Genomic DNA, 21184 nt, shown 5'->3' with positions numbered 1-21184 from the left:
TATGTAAACACATTTTACTGTATAATTATTATACTGTATATGCATATTTCATCATGGACATAATTATGCATATATGTATTTGTCTTTTATATATTTTAATAAACATTACATAGTTCATATATATTATTGCAGCAACAGTTTGTTTATTTCTGCTCATGACACACTTGATTATGCGTCTGCTGCCACTGTGTGGATAAAAACAACATCTACAGCACAAAGCCACTCAGTATTAAGTTAAGTTATTACGTTTTTTGGTTTACTGGTCATTTTAAAAGAATGGGAACAATTTGGAATCAAGGCTGATGTTTTTTTTAGAATATTGATTCCATTAAAAAAACTAAGTAGTTTTAAATTATTGGATCAGACCATACTATCAATGACATGAATATACTGTGGGAACAGCAGCAACTTTCTACCAGTAATACAAATGCAGTGGTTACCGGATGGTGTACGAGTGTCTGGCCCCAAAAGTGACTGTAACAGAAAGGCCTTATTTCGTTAAATCATAAGTGTCTTGTGTTTCCTCGTCTTTGCACTTCCCTCTCATTCTCTGAGAAAACAGAGCATTGGCTGTTTGGGTAGATCAAATTTTCTCAGTATAAGCTGATAACACAAAGTTGGGTGACATAAAGAGAGCTTTAACGTATGACTGTGCTGCATTTCCCTACAGGGTTCATACTAAGACTAATAAATGTCCCTGTGGTTCTGTATGCCAAGTACAGGGACACCTAGGGAATCATTTTCACACATGGTAGTGCTGACAATCTGCAGCATCTGGCCCGTGTGTGTCCATTAGTTTGTGGTAATTTGATTAAACACAAATTTATTTAGTAATATGCACATTGTCAGAACAATATAAACTGAAATAGGAAAAACTAGATGAAAGACCTTTAAGACAGGGCTTCAAGCTGAAGTAATACTGTAGGACCAACCTTCTAATAGTTCAGTTGGTATTGTGCTTCAATTGTGCATGTTACCAACAGCTGACACTTTGCTTCTATCTATCTATCTATCTATCTATCTATCTATCTATCTATCTATCTATCTGTCTGTCTGTCTGTCTGTCTGTCTATCTGTCTATCTATCTATCTACCTATCTATCTATCTATCTATCTATCACAGCGTGACAGTGAACCATCATGCAATACCAGCACCCTGAAATTGAATTCAAATATCTTAAAAAGTTGGTCTTTACCTCTGGGCTCATACACTCTTGTGTTTGGTGTTTTTTGCCTCTAACGTCTCCTTCCATGGCATGGTTTTGTTTAGGGTTAAGGTTAGGGTTAGCTGCTTGGAAGGCGACGTTGGAGGCAAAAAACATCGACATCAACACCATCGAGCCTCCTGCACAAACCACCATGAACCTAGAGCAGTGAAACTATTCACCAGGTCTGTCTCTGTGTCAGCCACTAGGTGGCAACAAATAGACAGCTATGGTACATACTGAAGGCCGACATCAGTCAAGTGTTCCTTGAAAGACTGTAAAGTTAAGAAGGACCACATGCCAATCTTGGATCTGTAAAAATCATAAAAATTGAGTTTAAAGAGGCACTCACGGTAGAGAAGCACAGATGCTGAGCCAACCTTTACCCCCGTATTTAAAGGTAAGTGTCTGATCCACATGTAAACAAAAGGGTTGCTCCATCAGCAAAACACAGGAACCTGTTACCTCTCTCTCACACTGACCAGACAACTGCTAAATCTGGTTATTAATTAAAGAAAGAAATCTCAACCGAGGTCCATCTAGTAGCTATTCTGGAGCATTTGATTACATCACATGATCTTCATCGGGGGATGAAAAACTAAAAACTCCAAAACAACTTGTTTTATCAACTGGTGTGTCCAAGGGTCAAGAGTTAAAATTGGACCTTGACTAGTTATTAATTATGTTTGCAGGTGTTGTTAAAAGTTTGCGTACAGTGGGTTGTATATATAAAACACAATAGTCAAACAGACCTAAAGTCGCACAAAGTCGTTCATCTATTATTGTTTTACGAAATAAGTGTCGCTTACCAACGCGCTTTTGTTAATTGCCAGACGGGCACAGAGAAAGCAGCATTCCCTGCTTCGGTCGTCAGGGATTTAGGGAAGGACTAAATCCGAGCCCCGACCGAGACAAACAATGGCAGCTATGAATGGCGAGGGGAGGGTCGGTCTAATGCAAATGTCCACTTTGTGCGCCTCGGAGAACCTGCACTTACACTGACAACTGCCAACTTCCACCCTAAGTAAGTAGCCTATGTAGCATGCCTGTTACAGACGCTGACCGTATAACAACTTTTAACAAGATTTTTGGGGGGGCATTTGTCGCTGTATTATACATTCGCTGACCAAGTTCTTCCATGGAGGCTTCTTTGCTTATGCAACAAGTGGGAAAGCGGAGTGCAGACGGCGTTTGGAGACAGGACGCTTCAGCATCTCTGAAATGTGCCAAGTGCACCTGCTGAGGGAAGAAACAGAGAGGTAGGAACCGTATGGTGTCCAAATACACGTGCAGCATCCCGATGTACTGTTAAAGTAGCACCCTGCTTCCTAAACTTTCTCTTCCACTTCTTTTTAGACGTTTCCATAGTCAAATACAAATTCCCCATTTTGTTTGCATTCTCACGACTACGTTTCATTTCTCTGTACGAAGCTTACAGTGGAAAACTGTTTTTCCCCCAACACAGTTTTGTTCGACCCACCTTTTTTTTCTGTGCAGCTCATTTAGTGCAGCTAAGCCTGTCTCAGGAAAACGTGATTATCCTCAGACCATCGATACGCTGGCTTTCATTCAAGACATGCATGAGAAAGGCTCTGCAACATAATAGATCAGTGGGAGCCTGTCTGCTTGTATAGACGTGGGGCGAATGGAGTATGAAGTGGATTCCCACATAAATTGTGATATTTTAAAACAGAACATTTGAGGAAATAGCACATAGACATGTGAGATTGACCCTCTGCCGTTTAAATGCAGACCAGAAAAGTCTATGAAAACCTTTGGTTTAAAAAAAAAAAAAAAAAAAGAGCCAACTCTGAGCGCTATTCTAACAAAATCTCAGTAGCCTGCACTTTTGCAAGCGTTGATCAAAAAGTAATGGAATGAAATGCTACTGTAAAGTCCCAGCATAACCCCCCCCCCACCCAGAGAGACATCAAAGCAGACTCAACATGAGGCCTTTATCTGAACAATTGTTCCATTCTACCCCCCAACGCAACCACCCCACAACCCCCTATTCCCTATTTCCACTTGATTAAGCCCTAAACTAAGCAAAGTTAAATCTGGAGGGAAAATGGTTCACAAATTCTGACTCTCACGTTCTGTCACAAAAGAAGAAAGAAGACTGTTCTTTCTGTTCTTATTTGAGTCTTATTCAAGAAGTTGACAAGAGTTTTTTTCTGTTGTGTTGAAATTAGACAGATGACAACAAAGAAGAAGAAGTGTCAGGCAACTGAAAGCAAACCATCAAATCCTTTAGCTCCTGCTTGATTATTCTAGCCTTAGGATACACAGATGTATTGCTACGTACTAGATACTGTATTAATTATAACACGAAAACTGTAAATCAGTTGTGCAACAAAACCAATGCACCTGATTGCACAGTATACTGAATACTAATAACATCAACATGTAAACAAGCTGTTTTGGGTGCGTTAGAATGTAAGCAACAAAATCATGCATGTGTAACGATCTATAAAACATGCATGGGCATAGTTATAAAGGCTGTTTATTTAGATGTGTACACTAGTTTTCAGGGATCGGTGTGAATGCCACCAATGCAGTTTTTGATAACGCTTTACAATTCAGGTATAAGGCTCTGACAGCTGCCGGCTGATGACTCTTTATTGCTCTCTAGAAACCTCACTCTGCAGCTGAAGCTCAGACATCTCCAAGTCTAAACAATGCAGGTGAAATCCATCGCTCTCCATTGATTTTCCTGTATTTGTAAGCAGTTTTCTCTAATGGTCAGAGCACGCAGAAGCAGCCTGCAGACCACTGTACACATTCTCTGTGTTGTGGTGAGGTTGCCAGGCAATGTGAGCTTCTGGATGAAGGCTGCTCTTTCCATCTCTTTCTGTCTCACAACCCCCCCCACCTCTCCTCTCAGCTTGGCTCTCCTCTGCTGCATACTAATATATGAACAAAAAGCTGATTACAAACAGGGCTGTCAAACTGATTATTAATATTCTTTGCTTTGTGGTCTGGTTTACAGGGGCAGTAGTTTATGGGAACTTCCTCTATTGTTATTTGTTATATGTATGGTTTTCACTAATTCACTGTGAAATACAGTGTACAGATAGTCTGCCAGTCTGCAGTTACTGTCAGGTGCATGTGTGCAAGTCCTTTAGTTTTCTGCAAGATTGTTTTTATGTATCTTTATGTCGTCCACCAGAGGAGGGCAGTATTTAAGTCCGGTTATGAAGCAGAAAACCCAGTAATAGAGTAGTCAACCTACTTTTAACTGTTTTTGCTGTGACGTGTTCTGATCAAATGTTAGTGAAATATCTTCGGGTGCTGCAAACACAAGAGACTATCTACTGCGTCTTTGCAGGAAGGAATCATTACTTTGAAAGCAACTCACAAACAGATGAAGTGAGTGTTAAGTTTGTATAAAAGCAGGCACTCTCAATTGCAAAGCAATACTAATACACCAACAGTTTGCATAATACCACATCAGTGTATTGAGCTAGTCGTTTTTAGTAGTTTTTGGATTATTTTGTCTTTTTGTTTAAATAATAAGATTGATAATTGGTGTCTCTGTATTGATTCGGTTTTGCCAGAGAAAATATTGCGATACTATGCTGTGTGTATTTTATTCCGGTCATTGAGGAACTCCTCAATGACAGAACTCCTCTTCCTGATAGGCCCTATTCTCAAGAGGCTGGTATAATTAGAGCTATGGAAACAGGAAACACCTCGCCCTCCCTATCGTTTTCTCCCTCCTCTCTCTACTCCCTTTTTTCGCTCTGTCTCTCTCTCTCTCTCTCTCTCTATCTCTCTCTTTCTCTCTCTCCCGCTCTTCTCAGATGTGCATTTATTTGTACAAATTATCAGGTGCAGAGACGTAAGGCCTGTAATGAGTCCTGTGATGGTTATCGCTGTATCTTGCATCCTTGCATTTACTGGAAATGAGGACATGACTTGTGCCTGATCTCTTCTCCTTCCAGAAAGCAATTAACAAGCTGCACATTCAGTTTGGACAATTAAGCCAAATTGCCTTTTTTGCTCTCATCTATCTGCCTGTTAAAATCAAAACTTGCAGCTATTTTAATTATAAATTACATTTTACTTTTTTTTCTTTTAGTCTATCTTTTGTCAAAACATTTTAATTACTAAAGTGGTGCCTAACAACTAACTGCCAAAAAGCACAAAGTAATTCAATTACAGTGATTAGAAAACACAGAAAAACAACCAAATATTTGGTATTATGACTTGATAAAACCCTTTAAATGTTGGTCAACCAGTCGATTAATTAGGTAGTTCTTTTGAGCGTTAGGTGTCATTATGTGGAAAATTTAACAAATGCATGAGAAGTAAGCAGACATGTTTGTTTATTTACATTTTGAGTTGCATGACGTGAATTGCTAATATGACATTTACTGGATTTCACAGTGTCTAAACCTTAACCCTCCCTCACTCTTCAGCTTGACTTGCATCACAGTGCTTTGGCTTTGCATGCCAATGATTCATTTGTAGTGGACATTTGCACACCCTTGGTAGTTTAACCCTACGTCAGGGATGTAGAAGAGGGGCCTCTAATTTCGGTTCCTTCCTAAAAAGATTAAAGACCCTGTGGAGACCAGGTGTACAGTTAAGACCAAAGACTAGACACCCATCGCACTGCACTGCACTCCGCCTCTGTGACGGTAAAAAGTTTACTTTTGTTTTTGAAAGCTTCTGCTCTCTTCTTCGCTGTACAAGGGGTGCACCAGCACTTCACCCGGTTCCAACAGTCTCTCCCTCTGCTCAGGCACGCAGAGTTTAAGAGAGAGAAGAGTCATCACTTTTTATTGATTCAGAGAAGCTGCTCCCACCTTTCCCCTTCCTGGTGTGGAATGCACACCTGGAGGTGTTTGCGTAGTGGCTCTAGTAATCCATATAACAATGCACGCTGAAATCTGTTGCCATCAGAGCTTCTCTGACAGCCACTGGATTGTCTCTACAGATCAGTGTGGCTGTGATGCTGTTGATCCCCCTATTGTTATTGTGACATTTATCTTTAATCCTTTTTTATTTTTATTACTGACATAATAGAGAGTCTACAAGGTTTTAATATGATCATAGTATTTTTAATTAAATAAAAGGTATCACTTAATAATAATAATAACTCTCAATCAAAAGTTTGTATACATTAAAGTCACCATGGATTGACAGAAAGCACAGGTAAGGCGCAGTTGACTAGACTTTGTTGACATGGCTTTGTTGAGTTGCGCTGCTCTTGGTTCCCCCTACAGTGTACACATGAGGGAGATGGGTGCAGATAAAACGACTGGGTTACGCCCCGCCGAGGAATTGGGATGCCTGGGGGGTTGGGAAACTTGCTGCATGGCTAGCCTTAATATTGTGATTCTCCTCAGTCAACAACGCAGTTTGTTTGATGGTACATGTCAGGTTCTTCCAGGACTTGGGGGCTTGTCCTCTCCTCTGGTTAGACAGCTGTCAGCCCTTCAGAGCCCAGAGAACTAGAAACTCCTCCATGTGTTGTTGGAGACTTCAAAGCAGTAGAGCAGAGCGAGGTGAGTGCTGATTTTGAACAATTGCAACAACATTAGCTGAGATTAATTTGAATGTTGAACTTTGGGGCATTGTTCTGTCTCAGATTAGTATTATTATAAAAAAATACAAAAAATGCAAAAAAATACTGTCAAATACATGCGTTATATGACATAGAGTAGTAAGTCAGTCTACAGTCTTTTGTGGATGTATGTTTAAACTGCTTGTTGAAACAGGTGCGTGGGGACCCAGGCAAGTCTGCGCAAGGAGGGTAACATCTAACATTAGTGTCTTTAATAGAGAGAGATATTTTTCATTCTTCTGCCCAACAGCACAGATTAGATTTGATTCCATGCGATAAGACATTAAAGGGAAGGAAAGCTTAATTACTCTAGTTTTACAATAGGGATTACTTATTGAAAAATGTGTAAAACGTATGCTTTACACAATGAAGTTTAGTCATACTTCACTGTTTGTACTGTCTTTACTTTAGTCACACAGTACATACTGCAGTATATGTATGATTGAGTCAGACTGAGCTTGTCCTCTCCTTGACTCCTTGATGATTTCAACTGTGGGAGCTGCTGCTGTAACTCGACCTTGCCTCCTCCAGCCACCTGTGCTCGCGCGCCCAGAGAAAACACTGGCTTTTGTATTGGAGTGAGATGTCCACACAGCAGGGGGACTAAGGTACATTAGGCAGCTATGACAGGTGGCATGCTCTCTTTTTGTGCTTGAATATGGTCGGGCTGTTGGGGGAACAGCTGCACCACACAGCTGTGGAGGCGGGGGTAAATCTCTTTCCTGACAAAGACATCAGAAAAAGAAAGACACTTTAAGTTTGATTTGAGACACATTTTTTTGTAAAAGTGCAATGTCTGCATGTCTCTCCATACAGATTTGGAGAGACATGCTCTTTGCATGGCAGTGGGAAGCTGGGGGTTGGGCCGCTATGTGGTTGTTTGTGTTTGTGTAGCTGTGTGCATTTGTGTAGCGAGGTAATCAATCTGAATCCTGGAGCCTAAAGTGTGCAGCCACACCACTGTGTCTGTCTGTGTAAGGAGGAACGGTTTAGTGTGTGTGAGCCTGGATGGTGATGTGATGTGAGTTCCCATGGTTGTGTGAGGCGGTCAGAAGGAGAGTGATGACTTGTTCACTCTGCCCTCTGTATGGAACCAGCTTCTCAGTCTGATCTGTGAGTATTAAACTTCTTACAAAATGCAGTTCTCTTCAGTTTGTGTTCCCACAGTTCCTCTGTATTATTATATTCCTCTATGTAGCAGATTAACAGTGATTTTCTGCTTTATCTTTTTGGAAGAGTCAGATAGTGGAATTGAACCGAGAGACGGTTGACAGACTGTTGTGAGCAAGAAAGTATGCATTTCTCAGACATTGACATTAATTGGCATCTTATTTGATAATCTTTGCTTGTAAGCCTAATTTTACAAGCAACATTTGTTTTTCTTGGTCTTGCAATTGAATATGGTTGGTTATTGGACTGTTGGTCACACAAAAAACAGTTTGGTATGGATTTCCTGAGCTTTTAAAACTTAGATGGATCTGACAGACATTTTGCTGCTGTAAAGACAAATAAACTTAAATGACTATACAATGCTGTGATTACTGCCAAAATATTGCCACAACTGTCACAGTTTAAAATATATCATGAGGGAGTTTGAGGAAGAAAAGGCATAAAGTTTAAAGTTTTCATAACAGCTCTTGTTGGGTGGCCTGTGTGGCACTGTGAGGTTGGTACGAAGTGATGTAGGACCAAGGTGTCACATTCCACAGTTTTGTGTCTGTGTGTGTGTGTGTGTGTGTGTGTGTGTGTGTGTGTTTCTGTGTGTGTGTCTGTGTGTGTGTGTGTGTGTGACCACCCATCTATTTACAACAGAGCATGTACTTTATCTAATCTTACTTAAATTTATGATATCACCTCCAATGAATTCCTTCATATTCTAGGTAAAGTTTGGCTGAATTTGTGCATCTGAATTCAAAAAAACTGTGTCCATCCTCCCCGCTTAAATCTGTCTTGTATTTTTATCTGTAGATATGACAATGAAAAATGTTAAAACTGCAGCTCTCATGTCTTCTGACTAATTTCTTTCCCTGATTGCTCTCTATCAGATAGGGTGCCACCCCTGGGACAGCCCTATCTGCTTATTCAGATCACATGAATATTGTTTACCAGAAGTCTGCGTAAACTAGGCTATTTTAAACCTCATGGTTGCTCATGGAAAAAACAGGAAAGGTTTAATTCCTGTAGTTGTACAAACATAGTAGTTTAACAGGAGCTGATGGATTACTGTACACAACTTTACTGCTGTCTTGATATGAATCAGAACATACTGTAGATAAGAACGTATGAAGCCCACACATTTTTGTGTCTTTAGCACAGGGGACATCAGCTCTGTGGACTAAATCACTACACATTTAAACACAAGGTTCGGCTCCAGGATACATGTTGTTGACTGTTTATCCCAGTGCAGCAGGGCTTGATCCTGACCTAAATCACACACGGATGCCTCCTCTAGTGGCCTAAGAGGAAACACATGTCTACAGTCCTAAACAGGACATATAAAGAGGAACCGAACACATTTAATTTCTTTCAATCCACCCGTAATCCTTCAATTAATGTTTAATCTGATATTAACTGATATTGCAATTTACATTTAGAAGGTAATCAACCAGAAATACATTTTAGTTGGGAGCCTTTATAACAAATTTTCATATAACGTTTCTCCTAGGAATTGTTTTATGACAATCATAAGCATATCGGACTATGCCGACTTTCTTAAAAGAAACTAAATTCATTGTGTCAGTCAACACAAAGTGTAAACCTAACATACCAATAGTACATTCATTAATACTTTTCTGTAATAATCTAACCATTTTTTGATAATATTAAAAATCCTAACATTTGAGATTGTATGACTTTGGAGAACAGTTTAGTTTAAAATCAGGGTGGTCCAGGCACCGGCCATGGAACACAACGTTCTCAGCACAAGTACCTCGGGGGACCTCTGCTGCATGTCATTCCCCCTTACATCCTGTCATCTCTCCACTGTTTGCTTCATTTATTTTACTTCAATATCTTAAAAACCTAACTAACTCACCACTTAGACCGAGCTGCGGCCTAGCTTCCAAAAGTGTACAAGGCAGACTAAAAATCTGCTTTAGTGGGCATCCTGCTGGCTCAGTTGGCTGACGCGGCTGCATCTCAGATGTGTGACAACCAGAGAGCTTTGTTGACTTCAACTTGAACCGTTTTGTTGCTCATGTGAGATAAGTAAGAATTAAAAAGAAGGAAAAGGAGGAAAAAAAGGAGACTTAAAGAAGACAAGCTGCCCTTAGTAAAACCAGTACAGTGGAGAAAGCCAGGGTAGCGAAAATTATAGGGTGAGACATGGCACATGCATTATGTGATTTGGAGAGAGAGGAGTGTATATTTGCGTAGTGCGTATGCGAGCTATCTGTGTTTCTGTTTTAAACAGCAGATTATACAGTAGCTATATACACAAGACTAAATGTTGACCTACTATTTATGATCTTACCTTTTGGTTTACATTAGCGTCTTTGCTTTTTGTGTGAAGTGCAAATGCCTCTGGATACTTTTGTCAACATGAGAGCAGCTACAGTGTTTATGTGTGACCACATGTGTGCTGTGTGACTGGCAGTGACAGCGTGTCGTTTTGTTGTCATCGGGTCATTTTGCATCAAGAATCTAGTGCCTCTCTCTAAATATAAACCAACCCAATTACCTTTCCTCACTACAGTCTCTGTCTAAATGCGATCTACACATTTATTACACAAAGCATGCATTCTCACCAATTATGTTTTCCCCGAACAATGACTTCCTGTGTTTAGGAAGTTATGGGAAGCAGCTAACAAAATGTCACTTTGCTGCATTCCAGCCGTAAAAACAGTTCACCTCTCCTGTGTTGTGTCTTGGTAAGGGTTTCCTTGTGATGCCCGTTACATGTCATCATTGAGGAATGTTAACTAACGATATAATCAAGTTTATTGTTCCATGTTTTCAACACAAAGACACATTATTTAGAAGAGCTTTTTGAAGACAAACAGTTTATATATTGTTTTTAGAGGCAATGGGTTTTGAAGATGTCATATCTTTCTTATGTACCAGGAGGATGGCCCACATATGTCAGTGGTTTCTAAGGACCAGTAAAAGAATTGGGTATTCCCTTGCCAATATTTAAGGGGAACGCTGTTGTAGTGAGTGACCTGAGCCACCAAGCCTATGCTGATGTCTTCCTTTCTTTTTCTTTTTGAAAAGCAGCAGAATAAGCTGAAACCCTAGTCCATTTGTATTGTCAGGACAAAGAGAGACCATTGTGGCAGGAAGGGTGGAAGGGAGCTGCCGGTGGAGGTAGGGTGCAAGGGGTCAGGGGGGGGCAGAGAGGAGTTAGTTAGAGTCCGACCCCTGCTGGGTGGAGTGTTGGGGGTTGGGGTTCTGGGCGGTGGAGCTGTGCAGGTCAGGTAGTGTTTTGTTTTTTTCTTTTTCTCTCTCTCTCTGAATGATGAGCCTGAAGTTGCAGCAGTGTGCATTTCTCCAGCTGGAAGAGGCTTCAGTAGCATAGCAATGGCAGGGCGGGGGAGGTTATGTTGGAGCGACGGAGGGAGGGAGGGTGACGGGGAAGCCAGCGCACTGCCTCTCTCACGCTCCGACAGGAGTTTATTCTGCTCAAGTTGCCTACGCTGCAGCACACAGACAGAGCTGGAGAGAGAGAAGGCACAGGACCTGTTGATATCACCGCAATGACTTACAGCACTTACAGAGTGGATTGTACACTGGATTTTAGCGCTTGGAGTTGACAACTTTTATTTATTTATTTAAGTTTTTGGATCGTCTGGTGCCTAAATGCTGTCACTGGGCAAAATGCACTCTAGAGCAAAGTCCCGGAGTTGTGACAACTACCTGAGTATTAAGGTACAAGCTTTAAATGTGTCTTCATTACAGTTTTAATGAGACTTTTTGGAAGTTGCTGTTTCTTTGTGTGTGTGTGTGTGTGTGTGTGTGTGTGTGTGTGTGTGTGTGTGTGTGTGTGTGTGTCGATCCACCATTATATTATTGCTTGGTGTATATTCACATTCACATTCCTACACTTTTATTCAGTTTCAGTTATTTCATTATTTGTCTTTATTTTCATGTTTTAGTAAGACCACTTAGTACATCTCGTTGTGTGATGTATTACTTTCTTTGCTGCTCTCAGATGCTTGCCTGTTTGTGTTTACTTAAAAGGGCATTGGGAATGTAATTTGTTTCTTAAAAAAAAGAAGAAGAATACAAACAAGATTTGATGAATGTGTGAATGTATTTAGGTCCTTTCTGGGGTCAGTGAAATACACAAGTTTGTATCCTTTCTGATAAGTCAGTTTCCTTTATCATCCTCCCACTTGGTATGCATCCAGGCTATATTTACCCTGCAGAGGTAATAACAGGCTGTTTGTTAGTCTCCTTTGTCTCTCCTGTCACTGCTCATCACCGCTCTGATTGGTTGAAGGACCTCCATTGACTTGTTATCTCTTGTTCTTGGGTTTTCCTTTTTGCAAAGGCCTAATAGAATGTGTTAATATGTGTGTTGTATACAGCACAAAAAAATATATCTATAGAGTGTGTCAAGGCTGCTCAGGAACAATATCCTGTCAATATCCTGTCTCAATTTTATTTACATCCATAGGACAAAGTCATTAGTTGACTACATAAATCAAGTCTTTCTACTAGCTCAAATGGGAATCAAGTCTTTCCCCCCTGCTCCATTAGGCAACAGTTTCATTTTGTCTAATTTAAAAAATGTACAGCTGTCATTTAGCTTGGATCTTTTGTTTTATCCTTTACTTTTTTAATGACATGCTGTAGGTCGAAAAAAAATGAGTAGGCCTTACACTTTTGAACGTTTTACACAGCCTGATGGTCAGAGGAAAATAAAAATAATAACTTTTGCTGAAGTGGGTGGGCCAGTTTATCACCTCCAGACTTCCATTATTGTTGATCTCGCTGTCACCTCACGGACCCAGCTGTGTTTGGTACACAATCAGTGTGGGCCTCACAGGGTTAAAGTTTATCTGCTAAGATAACATTATAACATTTACTTGAGTGAATTTTTACAATGCCCTTCTAATATTATACTGAAGAACTTGCTCTATAGTTTTCATACACAGAGAGACCAAGTTTATTTGTGTCATATCTATCTGTATGTTTGTGTCCAAGTACAATTCAGTGTAACTTTAACACTAAGATTTGGTAGTATGTGTCTTAAGCTGAGAAAGCATAAGTTAGATAAAACAAATTATCCAAACACTGATATCTCACAATACATTCAATTTATTAGAGCACTCATTTTGATTTAAGATCTATGGAGTTATTAGTGCAATTTTCAGATCTGACCTTATGCCCCAGCCCCTCTCCTTGCTTCTCCCCCTCTCATGAGATAGGATTTCTATTGCTACAGATCAAAAGCTGAATCAAACTGCAGGTTCAATAAGGTCTCCCAAGGCTCTTTTGTTGGCGTCCTGGCACCTGGCAGCAGGGCAGCTCAGAGCAACCTGTGGCCTTTGTGAGCTCGCTGCCTTTGAGGCTGTTAGCAGGTTGGTTAGTGAGCAGCATGTAGGAGGACTCTCCTGTTACACTCCCCTGGTGGCTTCATGCTCCACTGGAGGCCTGGTAGGCAGCGCCTTTTGTGTCCCTGACCCACTAAATGTGTCAGTGACCACCTCTCGCTCTCTCCGTCTCTGTAGGTCTCTCGCTCTTTCTCTGTGGTGTACCCCTTCTCTCTTTCTATTCCTCTGACTTTGTTTATTGTCTTCTTCCACTTTGCACTATGACACATGCTTTTAAAAGTTGTGTACGATTAGAGTTATTGTCTCTATGTTCCCACCACAACTTAATATCAAAGACAATCCAGCCTCTGTTTTCCTGTTTCATTGAGAGACAAACGCCCCCCCATCATTTCACTCACCTACCGGCTCTGTGCACCTTTCTGAACAGCTGGTTTACTGACAGTGCAGACAAAAGTGTCCTACCTCTAGCTTGAAGCCAATAATTACTACCTCAGTCCTCCATCACACAGGCGGCCGCTTTCAAAGACCTGGCATCAGAAGGGGTGGGACTTCCCAATCTGTCCTGGCTGAGGGTCTGAGGCTAGACATACAGAACCATACACGCTGCATTCCTCTGTGGCTCAAAGCGGATGGGAAGCTAAGCTTTGGTGGCTAAGCACAGTCGTTCTGCTGAGACATGCAGATATGTCTCCCACTAGCCAGGTGACACTTTTTAAAAGCTTAAAATGCTTCCTGACAATGGAAAGCAATATATGCCCGACCTCATGTAAGACAATATCTACAGGGTGATGATGTAATGTTTATTTTCCATTACTGTGAATGTAAACACTGTTTCATGCAGCTATTGTTCAGATAAGTGCATTTTTTCTGTTCATATTGTAGCATTGTATTACTTGGACAGCCACTCCTGTACAACCGGTTGAATAGCATTTGATTGATCATAAAGCTCAAGTCTCTATGTTGAGTAATTGTTCTTCAAAACACTACCTTGTCACTACCACTGTTTTTATTCTGTTTTGGGAAACTCAAGAGCAACTTGCTGGTGTAGTGCGGGCTTTCCTCCAATTGTTAGCTTTCCTCCAAAAAAAACCCCATGTTATTCTTCTCCTACCGGGTGCAACAGTGACTAATGCCCAGAGACATTTTTGTCTCGCTAAAAAGCCGACTGCTTGCTAATGGAGGTGGGTGTTTTTTTTTCAAGGCTCCAAACACTGTACAGCACATACCACTTAGAGAGGCGGAGTGCACAATGACTGCCTTGTAGTAAAGTCGTGGCATGTGTACCAATGCACTGAACTGTACTTACTCTCCTCTAATTGATGGTGCTGAGCTGTTTAGATCAACAGGACAGATCTTACAATGGGTGAAACATGGGCTGTCTGACAGGCTAAATTAACTTGAGAATAGAGGATCTCTTGAATTCTAGACATCCTTTTTTTACCCATTTACTGTCATGTAAATGCCGCGTAAGCATTCAAGTGAAAGTTAGGAGCTTCGTTTTTAACCCCCTCGTTTTCAACGTGGTACACACTCATAGTGTGGGACTTTCCCTGGCATTGCCATCTATGTAGGGGGTTATCATTGAAGGCAGATGCTTCTATTCCACTGTTGTGTTCCATTCGGGGAAAACCAATAGCCAAGGGATCTTTGGCCTTGGCTCCTACTGATGAGAGGAATGTCATAGACTGAAACACAAACTTAACTACAAGACCCGGTCAACCTCATCTAGGACGATTATAATTCCATTTGCCCTGTTTCTTCTCGGGACAAGTTGTAACTAATGGTGTGGGACATGTCATCTGTTCTGGTGGGGACAGGCGTTGGTGGCCCAGGCAATGCAGGGGTCAGATAAAAGTCAGCGATGACATGGTTGTTATTACTAGTAGGTAGCATTGCACCATCCCGGCCAAAACTGGAGTCCAGGCTGTACTTTCCAGTTCTGCTGTTTGTGTCCGCTGACAAGGACGTCATTCCCACCAGGTGTTTCCCGTTTCGCTGATGGAAACACCATCATGGCTGACATTTCCTGTCATGTTCCAACTTCCTGACTGTCTGGCTAAGTGGGATGATTCTCAGTAACGCATGTGCATATGCAATGTTGATCTGGTTGAATTCATGTACAGTAAGCCAGGTTGTGATATTTCTAACCATGCTAGGCTTGATAGTTGGTTGATTGATCCGTCACTTTGGTCCAGACTGTAATATCTCAACTTCTGAATGGATCACTATGGAATTTGGTACAGACATTCAGGGTTCCCAGAGGACGAATCCTACTGAAAGTTTCTGTTTTTTAGTGAAATACTCTGTTGGATAGATTGCCAAGGGATTTGTTAGGACATTTTCGTCAGCTTGAGCTTTACTTTGTGTCTAGCGTTATACCTGCTAAACATCAGTGTGTTAGCATTGTCATTGTGAGCTTGTTAACAGGCTGAAAATTAGCATTTAGCTCCAAGTCCAAAAAGCCTCACTCTTAGGGCCCTATTTTAACAATCTGAGAGCAAGGCGTGAAGTGCATGACGCAGGTGCATTTGGGGCGTGTTCAAATCCACTTTTGCAAAAAAAAGAAAATGCGTCCGTGTGCCAGGCGCATGGTTCAAAAGGGTTGTGCTTAGGTGTGTTTTGGCTGTGGCATGCTTTAAACCAGAGTGTCATCTCCCCTTCCCTTTAAAAGCCAGGCACGTTTGTACCGTGGCGCATTACTATTATGATGTCATATTTTGATTTGTTTTTTTTTGCATGTTTGTGTACTGGAGCGCCTCCTGTGTGTGTAACAAGCATCATGTGTGCACGCTGTGAATAAGCCTAGGCACATTTTACTTATTCATTGTTAAAATAACAATGAAATGCTGCGCTATTGACTTTAGACCAGGTTTTTGTTGGTCAATGGCCCGATCACTTCCCCCTGCCTCAAGATAGCAACACGCCAAGAATTTACCTGAACACACCTCCATGTAAGACCAGCATGCCTATTTGGTATTTAAATGACGTGGACGCTGGATGGGAAATTGACAACTTTGTCGGTCTTAAACTAGCAAAGACGCTTGTGTCGGGCTTTGTGCTGCGCTGGGTGCAAGACGGGGCTCTTAGTGTTGTTTAAATGTTAAACAACGAATGTAAGCTCTTTGCATTTCAAGCACTCAAGACCAGTGTTTTTAAACCTAGGGTCCGGGACATCCCAAAGGATCCTAAGAAAAATCACAGGCTAAATAAAGGCATACGCAAAAAGAAATTTTGTTAAAAAGAAGAAATTATTATTATAATTGTTATTACATTAAATTAAGTTATTTTTTCTGACTTTTCTCTATTTTTTTCTTTTAATGCTGGATACCGTCATTACTTCATGTTTCTAAAATCCTTTTAATAAACACTGAGACAGAAAAATAATTCTTAGGCTGGCTTGCTTACAGCACATGTTCACGTCAGGTCTATAACCATGTAACATATGTCTTTGGCTTTTTTTATTTATTTTATTTTTATTTAACCTTTATTTAACCAGGAAGTCCAGGAAGTTTGAGTCTTCTTGTTACCATGACAAATGTAGTACAAGCTTCATCAAATGAGAAATGTCCAACCTAATCCAGCTCTTTTTTTCATTCAGGACACTGAGTCTTTGGATAGCTGTATTCAGAGCACCTTGTCAGCCCTGTACCGGCCCTTCACTGCCACCGCTGCAACCGTCTTGTGGCAGCTCTTCAGTGTGGTGGAAAGGCAGTACCGAGGAGACGGCCTCCGCTGCCTCATTGACTTCTTGCTTCCTGCCAAGAGGATCTTGCAGATCATCCAACAAGAAACTAGTGTGAGTTGTTGATAGATGTGGCCACTCAGGTTTAATTGAGGAATCCACGAAATCCTGTGATTTATTTCAGAATTTATTTTGAGTTACAGCGTAGTCAGAGATTTACCTGGCACTAACCTTAGTGATTAACTGCTGGACTGTTGGAAATGAAGTGTTGAGAAAGGGGCAGTGAGGACCCCACAAGGAAAAACTAAAAGCCCCAATAAAACATGTATCCGTGTGTCAAGACATGTTAACTCATGTCCTTTCCTAAACACTTTAAACATGTATAGTAATATAATATGGAATAATAAACAAAATGTTTGTGACAAAAAAATGTGAGAACAGCTCTGCGGAGTGTGAATTTATTTGCTGAGTGGGAAGGGGGAGCATCAGACTGAGACAGTTGATCATTGTTCTGAAAACAAGCTGAAAAACAGCCATCTTTCTCTGAATAGGGAAACTGTGGTCTGTTTGAGAGGCTGCCATGGACACTTGGGCCCAAAATGAAATTCAATATTCTCTCTCACAAGGTTTGATTGCTGTGGGTTAGGGCTTTGCAACCAAAGTACTGAAACTGTACCTCCACTGTGATTACACTGTGACGATAGCCATAGAGCAATAGTTTCAACTAAGCCTAGCCCCCGAGAAAAGCTTGCCATGCATGATTGTCTTTGTATTGCAGGCAATATGAGAAACTTCAGAGGAAGATCACATCCTCAGGCTTTGCCTTCATAAGAGATGAACAAAGCCAACCCTCGAGCCCAGTGTCTATGCTCTTAGGGTCTGTGTTTCATTCTGTCACAGTGCAGATTTGTGTTGTGGTTGCTGCAAAAACAGGCCTGATCAGACAGGTATTCCTCTTTAGTCAAGTGATTGCTGACAGTGATTCATCCAGTGTGTCCCGTGAAAACATCTCACCACTCCATTAAAGTTAAACATGTGTTTGAAAGCTTTGCAGATGTCAGTTGTATAACAGCTGAGCCATGACACAAAGATGATAACCTTTTATGGGAGTGTGTATTGACTGATTTCTCTGTTTTCTCTCAGGTGAGGTTCAGAGGATTGCTATTCTATCATGAGGGGTGGCCTCTCTGCATCCACGAGAAAGTTGTACTGCAGCTTGCCCCCCTGCACAAAGTGCGCCTAAAACAAGGAGACTTCTACCTACAGATTGTTCCTTTAGGCCGCAAGACTGCCAAGCTCGTAATAAAATGTCTGTCGGTCAGTGGGCAGGCCATCACAGAAGTCCCCGTCGCAGAGAGCATGTATGGCAGCGTCTTCACAGCTGAGTTCTTACAGAATGTAACACGAGACCGAAACCTGCACCCACTACAGAACTGTCTGCTTACCACTGGTACGGCTGTGTACAGGACGCCGTGGAAGAACGTGGTCAACCCACTGTTTGTCAGCAGCACGGCGGACGCAATCATGCAAGCACGCTGCAGCAGAAGCGGCTTCCGCGGCCATCTCAGCACCTGCAGCACCAGTGGATCCACGGGTACTCTGGACAGCCACCGCAGCTCCAAAGAGTCCCTGCACTCTCAGGGAGCTGACTCCATCTTCTCCGAGCTTACCTGCCCAAACACACACAACACGGACCCCAGCAGTGAGAACCACAGTGTTGGTGCACAGGATACTGCTGCACCTATAATTCAAATCGAAAGACCCACTGAAGAGAGTGGGATAGGAAGTGTGGATAGTAGTGGAAGAGAGAAAGGGTCCAAGATGCTCTCTTTTAGCACGGACCTCAGTAACCCAGGCCCTCGACGCCGCCTCCCAAGGGACTCTGTTTCATTTGAGAGCAGGAGGCTTTTCAGAAAATCTTACATGGAGGCCCTGCAGAACCCCATGAGCCTCGGGTCCAGCTCTGAATCCATACTGGAGGAAAGCCCAGAGCACAGTGCTGGTTTAAGACAGAGCCCAGTGACACCAGGCAGCAGCCCTGACACGCGGACCTCCTCCAGAGAGCACTTATCTTGGAGGTTGGGTAGCAGAAGCTGGCTCAGTGGTGATGACTCCAGACCCAGCACCCCTTTACTTTACTTACAAAGGGGGTTGAGGAGCGCGGAGAGACGGGCAGAAAGACGTTCAAAATCACTGGAAAGGACTAACAAGGCAGGCCAGGTTAAAGGCTACCGGGAACGATCCTCCTCTGGAGGCTCATCTAGCACCTCCCCCAAAAAGCTGATGAATGGCTACTCTCTTCTTTTTGGGAAGCTGGATGTGGAGGCAGCTTTTCCTGGTTCTGAGAGGAGAAGCAGCAAAGAGGAGTCAGGTATGTGATGCTTCACTGATGTTCACCCCTTTGTTATCACAATATAAAAAAATCACACATAATTTACTGTTAATCATAGTACATGCCAATACCTAGTACTAAACTACTGTACTTTAAAAGTACGAGTATCTCAAAACTTTACTGTACTTTACAGTTTTGAGATACTTGTAATTTACATACATCATTTTGTATTGTATGGCACTTTACTATTTCACTCAACTACAAGTGGTAGTTATCACTCCGTCCTTACTTATCAACACAGATAGTCACCACATGTAGTTTACAGCTTTAGTTACTTTTGCAGGTTAATAATTTGCATTCAAAACATGTGACCAACTTATTAAATATAAAGCATCGTTATAGATTAAACACCCAGCAGTGTACAGTAACAGTACACACTATAAAGTAGATAAAATCAGCTCCTCCTCAACCAGCCTGAAAATTACAAACACATTGCTACTTTCATATCAATGCATCCTTCAAAATAATCCTAGTATACAACATGTGTATTATACAATACAGTATTTAACATACATACACATGTACATATATATACAGTATATATATTTATTTAGTAACATGCTCTTTTACAGAACCTTAGACCTCTATAGTACTCTATAACAGTGGTATGACTGTTCATGACTCATTATTTCTTGCTCATCAAATAATATTACCTAAGGGTATCTGTCTTAATAGACAGATAATGGTGGTTTTCTCACCAGGGTGTGTAATCATACCCTGCAGCAGGAGTTGTTACAACAGACTAAGTTGAGACAGCTCATAACCCTGAAGTATTAACGCTGTCGTTGGTGACAGATTGCTTTTCAAAGCCCACTTTGTGTATATTGGCATGTTCAGGGTACAGGCATGTCCCTGCCCTGGAAACAAAACTTTACTCACAACACTCTGTTTTCTTTAAACTGTCTATTTTTTGTGTTAGTTCAGATAGGGTAGCTCAGGAAAGTGGCAATGTGTCAGAGTTTCACCTAGGGAATCGTGCTGTTTTAGAAAAAACACAGATTCTTCCGTGAATTGAAATGTGAGGTGAAAACTGAGTTTAGTGCCAGGTGATAGCTAAGACTGTTAGTAATGATTTTATTAATAAGGTTGATTATATACGTAAATGTTCATTTAAATGTGTTAAATACACACCATGCCACAAACATACAGTAGTTAAATCACATCACTATTGGGTTCCTGAGATTACCTCAGAGGGGATTGTATTTCAGCTGTTTCAAAGCAGGTTTTCCACAACCGCATTTTAAAGGCAACAAAAGATCCTGTAAACCCTGTAAACCAACCACAGGGACCCCCAGCATCCCACAATGAGATGACCCTACAGTGTTATTGGGACTGGGGGCTGCACTGATCCCAGATGGGTTGCCTCATTTACAAAAGTTTCCTTTGTGAATCAATCAGCCACTGGGGATCCACAAAAACAGAAAAAAGCCTTTCAAACTATGCCTGTGTCTTTCAGTCCAGAAACACAAGACCTAACTTGCACTGATTCACACCACTCTGAAAAAAACTCCAGAAGGGTTGATTTACTCATTATATGAGCCAGCAAACTCTGCAATATCCAAATACATCCTCTGCTATTTATGTGATTCAGCAACCAGTGCAGTTTTAGCCTCTTCGACAGCTTACAAATGTGTCCTAAAGACTACACAAAAATCAGACTTTAACACAAGACAATACTCAGGAGGCTTTACTCTACATTTGTCACTTCCTTTGAAAACAAAGCAATTTAGGAAACATGCAGCAAACACAGGCTGCCCACACAGTCGCACAGGAAATGCACTGACTGTTTGAAGACAATAGAGGCTGAGCCAGGAGGGTTTACTGTCACAGAACAGAG

General features: G+C 41.4%; 1 protein-coding gene across 6 annotated transcripts in view; it reads left to right on the top strand.

Moving 5' to 3' along the window:
- Positions 1-2068: 2068 nt before the first annotated feature.
- Positions 2069-21184, top strand: part of zgc:158766 (uncharacterized protein LOC100009641 homolog) — a 33092-nt gene continuing 13976 nt past the window's right edge. Inside the window, exons 1-4 of one of the 6 annotated variants that reach the window (XM_034874440.1) lie at positions 2069-2228; positions 2336-2463; positions 16872-17069; positions 18099-19326. In XM_034874440.1, the coding sequence (XP_034730331.1) occupies positions 18315-19326 (1012 nt within the window). In that variant the 5' untranslated portion in view covers positions 2069-2228; positions 2336-2463; positions 16872-17069; positions 18099-18314. Of the gene's footprint in view, positions 2229-2323; positions 2464-6561; positions 6718-7865; positions 7890-11376; positions 11643-16871; positions 17070-18098; positions 19327-21184 lie in introns of those variants that run through there. The other 5 variants (XM_034874441.1, XM_034874439.1, XM_034874442.1 and 2 more) reach the window with 5 other exon arrangements.

The sequence above is a fragment of the Etheostoma cragini genome, chromosome 6, assembly GCF_013103735.1.
Source record: "Etheostoma cragini isolate CJK2018 chromosome 6, CSU_Ecrag_1.0, whole genome shotgun sequence".
In the NCBI taxonomy this organism is placed as follows: Eukaryota; Metazoa; Chordata; class Actinopteri; order Perciformes; family Percidae; genus Etheostoma; species Etheostoma cragini.
The sequence above is the reverse complement of the archived record's forward strand: the minus strand, read 5'-3'. Positions and strand labels throughout refer to the sequence as shown.